Source organism: Zea mays, chromosome 6 (genome assembly GCF_902167145.1).
Source record: "Zea mays cultivar B73 chromosome 6, Zm-B73-REFERENCE-NAM-5.0, whole genome shotgun sequence".
Taxonomy (NCBI): domain Eukaryota; kingdom Viridiplantae; phylum Streptophyta; class Magnoliopsida; order Poales; family Poaceae; genus Zea; species Zea mays.
The window spans coordinates 106,435,736-106,443,197 of record NC_050101.1 but is presented as its reverse complement, the minus strand read 5'-3'; the positions used below and the strand labels follow the sequence as shown (position 1 = coordinate 106,443,197).

The 7,462-nt window shown below is 49.3% G+C and overlaps 1 protein-coding gene across 1 annotated transcript; it reads left to right on the top strand.

Annotated features, from left to right (window-relative positions):
- Positions 1-1,447: 1,447 nt before the first annotated feature.
- Positions 1,448-4,700, top strand: LOC100281946 (phytosulfokine receptor). Its single transcript, NM_001371803.1, has 10 exons — positions 1,448-1,715; positions 2,185-2,349; positions 2,462-2,715; positions 2,829-2,961; positions 3,073-3,136; positions 3,274-3,370; positions 3,490-3,592; positions 3,715-3,833; positions 4,035-4,124; positions 4,214-4,700. Exons 1-10 carry the CDS (start codon positions 1,559-1,561, stop codon positions 4,373-4,375), a joined length of 1,344 nt encoding a protein of 447 aa, NP_001358732.1. The 5' UTR covers positions 1,448-1,558; the 3' UTR covers positions 4,376-4,700.
- The last annotated feature ends 2,762 nt before the right edge of the window (positions 4,701-7,462 follow it).

The following is a 7,462-nucleotide window of genomic DNA, read 5'->3' as shown; positions in this document are numbered from 1 at the left end:
CGTGACGCGCCCGCGGCCGGGTGCCGTATGCCGCCCGTAGTAGCCGGCCGGCTCGCATTTGAGGCGTCGTCGGCGCGGCAGCTGGAGAGCGGTACGATCTGGCGAGAGGTCCTCTGGGCTCCGACCTGGCCGTCACGGGACTGTCTCTGTGTGCATGCACCGCGCGCCGGCCGCACCGGTCCAGCTGGTGCGGTTGCGTTGCGCGGCCACGGGTTCAAACCAAAGCAGAGGTTCGGTTGCAAGACACGCATCTGACTGACACACCCCCGCCCGAAACAAAGGGGTTCGGTCCGGAAGACATTAACACAGACAGGATAGAGGATAGGAAAGGAAAAAAGGGCGGTCAAACACGAACGGTACAGGCAGCATCGTCAACAGTCAACACTCGTTTTGTTGGAGCCAGAAACCGCGGCCAAAGTGGCACGTACACGTAGTAGTGCCACGCAGGACAACCCTACCCTACCCAATGGGTAGGTAGAGGAGCCTTCTCGGCTAGCAAAGGAAAAGAGACCCGCCTGCTTTGTCTCGTCTCGTCCAAGAGATCGACAAACATAAAAAAAAGAAAACTGAAAATGCTGATGATGCCGGCAGGACGAGGATGGGGGGCATGGCCCGCATGGGAGGGACACTGCCCAGCCCTCGTGGTGAAAGCTGAAAGCGAGGTCAGCAGCAGACAGCAGGCCAGGCAAGTTGATTCTGATTACTACACCAGTTCACCACACTGGGAGTGGGGGAGCTCGCAGTAGCTGGTTGCTTTCGAGTGCTAAACAACAAGTACGTCCTCCCCTACTGATGGAGTGGGGAATATGTATATGCTCCCTCGCTGTCCCTTTGCACTGAAGTTAAAACAAGTTGTGAGTGGTGACAAACACGACGTGTGGACGTTACTGGACATACGCCTGGACCGATCAGGGGCTTGTACGTACATGCCCTTGCCGCGGTCCTATCTATTCTAAGCCTATGCCAGTATGCCTTCACTCGCTCAGTGCTGTTCTTGTTTCACGCAGCTCAATTGAGCTGACAGGTCAAGAGGGGGGGAGGGCGAGACTGTGGCGAAACGCCAATATGGCCGAGCAAGAAGCCAAGATAGACAGACTGACGTACATGCATGTACCGCTACCGAACAAACAGGGCACACACAACACCACCGTACGACCTCGCAGTCGGCTGTCGGCCTCGTCTCATATTCTTCTTCTCCCGTCTAGTCTCCCTCCCGGTCCGTCCTATTCCAATTCCATAACCACCGCACATGGCCGCCTCACACTCCCGAGCGGGCCCCTTGCTGCCAGTGTCTCTCCCTCCTGCTCCCCCGAACGAAAGCGCCCAGCACCAGCAGCTCAACTGTTCTGCACTGCACACAGCGTTGCCATTGCCATACCAGACCAGAGACAGAGACCCTTAAAAAGAGAGAGACAGAGAGAGAGAGAGGAGCCAGCTCCGTCTCTCTCGCGCTCGCTCCTGGTCTCGTGGCCTTGTTGTTCCGTGCCCAATTCCAGTTCCAGGGGTATAGGAGCAGGATCTCCTCTCGCGAACAACCCAGTAAACAACTCCGCACAGCATGAGGCCACCGCCACCTCCATTGCCGTCCCTGCGCTCTTCCGTCTTGGTCCTCGTCCTGCTGCCGCTGCTGGCCGCGTGCTCGTCCCCGGCCAGTGGGAGGGCCGTGCCGTTGTCTCCTGGGACCGCCTCCGTTGCTCCCGCGCCGCCTCCCGTCGGTAGGTTATCGGTGGTGTCAGGGAACAGACGTTTCTGGTTTCTTGGTTCTATTTTTTCTTTTTTTCTTTTTTGGGGGAGAGCAGCTCCAGTGGAAGCCGCTGTCTGTCTCTTCTGAAAATGGCCAAAAAGAGCATTGCATTGGTTCTACTATCCACAGCCCGTTTTCTTTCGCAGTTTGCTCAAGGAAATTTACTGGAGAAATGTTCTTTCCACGAAAACAAAAAAAAAGGGTTGCAGTTTGGGATCTTGCGCTTCGTTAAAATTAGAGATAGACGACAGAGGACCGTCGCGGGAAATTATCCGCGTTTAATTGGTGTGGTGCACCAAGTCTGCTATTCCGTTCCGCTTGACGGTTTCAGTTGAAAAATCTGTTTTTTTTCCCACGCACAAAAGCAGTAACCGTGTGGTGTGGACTGTGGAGTCAGCTGGGAATTGTCGTCTCCTGACGAGCCCGTTTCCCCTCTGCAGTGATCATAGTGGAGCGGCGCAATCGTTTCCACCGGGAGCTAGTCGTCGCCTCCGCCCTCGCCTCCATCGCCATCGCCGCGATTATCCTTTCCGCGCTGTACGCGTGGGTCCTGTGGCGGCGGTCTCGCCGGCTGCCCCGCGGCAATAAGGGCGCCAGGAGCGCAGGTCTCTTGGCTCTACTTCTCTCTGGACTGCGCATCGCATCGCATCGGCTGGCCGCTGGCTCTCAACTCAATTGCTCATGGCCCGCTCACCTACGTACGTACGTTGCGCGCAGACACCGCGAGGGGGATCATGCTGGCGCCGATCCTCAGCAAGTTCAACTCGCTCAAGACGAGCAGGAAGGGGGTTGTGGCGATGGCGATGATCGAGTACCCGTCGCTGGAGGCGGCGACAGGGAAGTTCAGCGCGAGCAACGTGCTCGGTGTCGGCGGCTTCGGTTGCGTCTACAAGGCAGTTTTCGATGGCGGTGTCGCCGCGGCGGTCAAGAGGCTGGAAGCAGGCGGCCCTGAATGCGAGAAGGAATTCGAGGTGAGTGTCAGTCAATTCTTCTCCATTGGCCATTGCCGACGAGGGGGGGGGGGGGGGGGGGGGGGGGATTATTTGTTCTTGTCCCTGACTACTTCGGCTGTGGTTGTTGGCAGAATGAGCTGGATTTGCTCGGCAGGATTCGGCACCCCAACATTGTGACCCTGCTGGGCTTTTGTGTTCACGAGGGGAATCACTACATTGTTTATGAGCTCATGCACAAGGGATCCCTGGACACACAGCTGCATGGTATGGTAGTTGGTAGCCTCCTATATGGTTCCTCTTGTTTTGCTTATGGATGCAGCTCTTTCTTGAGATCTTCATACTGGGACCTTTTCATGTGTGGCTGGCTGTCTTCAGGGGCTTCACGTGGATCAGCCCTGAGCTGGCATGTCCGGATGAAGATCGCACTCGACATGGCCAGGTTCTTATGATCTTATCCCTGCACTTTCCTTCAAATGAGTGAATGGGCGACGAATTTTAAATTGAAGTGCTGATGATTGGCCCGGCCGGCTAGTAGTTTATATTTTATAACATGCATTGGTAACTTAAACTGGACAGGGGGTTAGAGTATCTCCATGAGCACTGCAGTCCACCAGTGATCCATAGGGATCTGAAGTCATCTAACATACTTTTAGATTCTGACTTCAATGCTAAGGTACAATTCCCTTTTTTCCCCCCCTTTAAGGACAGATTGCTATTCATATTGTCTTCTTTTGACGGTGTTGGAGATCAGCTGAATTCGTGAAGTTCGTATCTTTTTGCTCACATGTGCAGATTTCAGATTTTGGTCTTGCAGTGACCAGTGGGAATATTGACAAGGGAAGCATGAAGCTTTCTGGGACTTTAGGTTACGTGGCTCCAGAGTACCTATTAGATGGTATTTGTGTCAGCTTAACTGTCAACTTCGACTCACATGCATAAACAACTTAATTATTGACAGTGCAGGGATAATAAGGTCATAAGAACATGGGTAACTTTTAGCCATTGCGTCGATTTCAGGGAAGCTGACTGAAAAAAGCGATGTATACGCATTTGGAGTGGTGCTTCTTGAGCTACTAATGGGAAGGAAGCCTGTCGAGAAGATGAGTCAAACTCAGTGCCAATCAATTGTGACATGGGTACGGTACAAAAAAAATACACTAAACCTAGAATATCTCTAATTGCCACAATTTGGAACTTTAGTGATGAACAATTGTCAACTCCCATTCACAATTTGGAATTTTATTTTATCATATACTGGAATACATCGGCTTCATCATCAGTGCTAACAATTAAGGAGTCAATGCAATTTCTTTGTGTGCTGAAAAAATCATAAACAGGCCATGCCGCAGCTGACTGAAAGAACGAAACTCCCCAACATAGTTGACCCAGTGATCAGGGACACGATGGACCCAAAGCATCTGTACCAAGTACTGTCTCGATAGCCTGTTAATGATCTTTTACTTCATATGAATTTATCCTTCCAACCATCCTTGATTGCTATTCTGTACCTCTGCAGGTGGCAGCAGTGGCGGTTCTCTGTGTGCAACCAGAACCAAGTTACAGGCCGCTGATTACTGATGTTCTCCACTCCCTTGTCCCTTTAGTGCCCGTGGAGCTCGGAGGGACGTTGAGGGTTGCAGAGCCACCTTCCCCAAACCTAAAACATTCTGCTTGTTGAGATGTCATGGTCGGTCGAAGATGACAGTTACGTGCTGATGAGCTTGGACGATGCTTATCAGTAACTTATCACTCTAGCTGTGTGCCAGAGGATGACGGTTCCAACCTGCCGGTCGCTGAGAATTCTGGTTTGCAAAGAGTTGTCTCCTATGTCTTTGCTTGTACAAAGAAGTGAAAGAAGCAACACCCTTTCCCTTAGAATTTAGGGTCCTTCTGTACAGATCAAAGTTTCTCCAACACTATAACATAAAGAATTTGAGAACGACGTGCATAAAGAATTTGAGAATGACGTGCTTTGGGTTCCACAGGGGTACCCGAGCACCTTTGCTTTGCTGCAATATTTTGCTTCCTATCGTACTCTGATAAAACTGAAAATGTTCTCATGTTTGTGCCCCCCCCCCCCCAACTACATCCATTTTATGATCCAAATCAGAACAGACTCGCATGTACTTCACGAGTTCTGCATATGAACAATAAGTTCTTTATTCCAAAGTTTTGCTTCGTTGGTAGTGGTCAGTCTGTGTTGAGTTTGTGATCTAAATTCTTAAGACGGTGGCCAAGTTGGCGAGCGAAGCGGAGGCCCGTCGCTAGGAGGCTCCGTCTCCCGCTGTACGGATTGTTCCCTACTGAACTTAAGGTTTCTATAAATACACCTGTAATCCGTAGGAGATAGTTATCTCATTGTAAATCACCTGCGATCTGTAAGCACCCGAAAATAGTGAGATTGTTGCTGGCCGGCACCTCTGATTTTTTTCCCTTCGTCTTGGAGGGGTTTTTCACGTTAAATCTATTTGTGTTTGATCTACTTTGTGTCGTATTGATTCATAAAGTCTGGGCCTCTCAGCTGCAGTCCAGTCTGTTGACAATGGGGCAAGCATCTGTTGAACTGGTAGTAGCCCAAGAAAAAGGTTCCAATTATTGGAAGAAGCTGTTATTTGGTACAAGAGAATCATGTTTCATATATTATCTTAGACCTTGGACAAAATGACCTCATGAGACATGAGGCGGTTAAGGTCTGAACTTATTTATGGACCTTGCTTGATACTTTTTGTTGCTCAGCATTGACAGCCTCATCTCAACGAGAACAGCAATTACTGTCTTGTACTCCTGAAGGTAAGGCGTCATGTCACTTGTGCTGCAGCCATGGTGGTGAGTAACGTCAAGGCTCTGAACCTAAAATGCAGTGTTTGTTTCAAGGTGCATCCAAATTTAGTTTGGTCTGATGCTCTGAAATCCCTGCCTAGTCTACCTGAAGCCACTTTCTTCTTGATGATGAGTAAAACCTTACATGAAATCCTTGGGATGCCATCTTAAGATTTTGTCATCTGGATGGCACTGATGGCCTGATGAGTTGTTTCTCACGCTGAACTTGATCGATCATTCAGAAATGCTTCGTGATGGCAGCCCCACTGGGAAATCAACAACTCATGCTGATGTTGATGTATTCTGGATGCTATTTGCATCCCCACTGAATACCTGTCTCTGGCATTGAAGATCAGATGAGAGGTGACGGACATTGGATTTGGTCTGTTGACAGAGAGATGGCGTCTGCTCCATCCATCCATCCATTCAATTGGACGATAACTCTACATGCGCGGCCCTGCCAGTTGCCACCCTGAGCAGATCCATGAATTTTTTTTTCTGTGATTGAAAGAGCTTGCTCATGCTGCGTGTAATTTTGCACTTGAAAAGTCCAAAAAAAATTCAGTTGCCCTTTCTTGGTACATGATTCTTACCTGACTGGACTTCACCCTGTTTGTTTCAGCTATTCAGCTTGTAATTGTGGACTGTACCGTGCACGATGCCTGAATTTTTTTGTTTTTTAGCCCCTTTCGAGACAAAAATTTACGTTTAGACCCCCAGAAATTTTATTTGCACGTTTGGACCCGATGCTCGGCGCCATAGGTTGTGGCGCCGAGCTAGGAAATACCCGCAAACCACCTTTCTCTCTGCGCGTTTCTTCTCTGTTGGATTCACTTCTACAGCAAAACCCGCCGCCGCCGTTCCCGAGTCGAAATCGCCGCCGCCCGCCGTTGTAGCTCCGGCCAACCCGCCCGCTTGGCTTCCGGAGTTCCGCCGAGCTCGCCGCCGCCCGAAGTGTCGCCGAGCTCGCCGCCGCCCGCTTGGCTCCGGCCAACGCTCGGCCACCTCGCCAGGACCGGCCGCCGCGCGCTAGGGACCGGCGCTCGCCACCGCGCTACGGTCGGCCACCGCGTCTGCTCGCCACCGGCTGGCCACCGCGCCCGCTCCGGCCCCGGCAGCTCCCGCCCCCACTGCCGCCCGGTATTTTTTTTAATTTCTTAGTTTGTAAACTGTTAGCTATTGTTAGTGTTTAGTAATTAGTTAGCTATCCACTTATTTATTGTTTAGTAAATAGTTAGATATTTTGTTGATAGTGTTTATTAAAATAGTTAGCTAGTTTCTTGCTTAGTATATTGTTAGTGTTTAGTAAATTCTTAGTGATTATATAGTTAGCATTTTGTTTAGCGCATTGATATTACATGTTTTCTGTGTTGGCAACCATCGTGTTGTCGTTTATTCGCAGGTTCTATAAACATCACTTTATAGGGGAGGTGCTGCCAAATTTTTTATTGACAATAGGTTTTTTTGTACGTAGGTGTTCGTCCGACTTGACCTTCTCCACCGTTAGCTGGACTCGTACGCGTTCTCAGGTATACATTGTTTTCGTACATTATTTATAGATTATGTAATTTCGTTTGATGTGTTCATTTAATATTTACTATATAGTTATTAGTTAATATATATTTATTACTTAGTAAGTTAGTAGGCTTAAGTATATAGCCATTATTGAGTTAGTAATCCATTTTTGCAATAGATGGACAACCTAGTAACACTATACTATGGAGGAAGGGTGGAGATAGATGCTTATGGGAGTGTTACTTTTGATGGTATGAAGATCGTGACCATGTTGTTCGATGAAAGACCATCTTTTGACAAGCTTTTGGCTCGAGCTTGTGAGGAGATTAGTTGCGACATAAACGACCCTAGAATATCAATTCAGGGTTTGTTGTCCCATATTACATATGGAACAGTTGTCCGACGGTTGATCTCCATTACCTCAGAAGAT

Excerpts from the sequence above, each read along its gene's own strand:
- LOC100281946 (NM_001371803.1), top strand. The coding sequence starts at position 1,559 with ATGAGGCCACCGCCACCTCCATTGCCGTCCCTGCGCTCTTCCGTCTTG. Across the intron at positions 2,962-3,072 it reads CCTGGACACACAGCTGCATG|GGGCTTCACGTGGATCAGCC; the intron begins GTATGGTAGTTG and ends GGCTGTCTTCAG. Across the intron at positions 3,834-4,034 it reads GCCAATCAATTGTGACATGG|GCCATGCCGCAGCTGACTGA; the intron begins GTACGGTACAAA and ends AATCATAAACAG.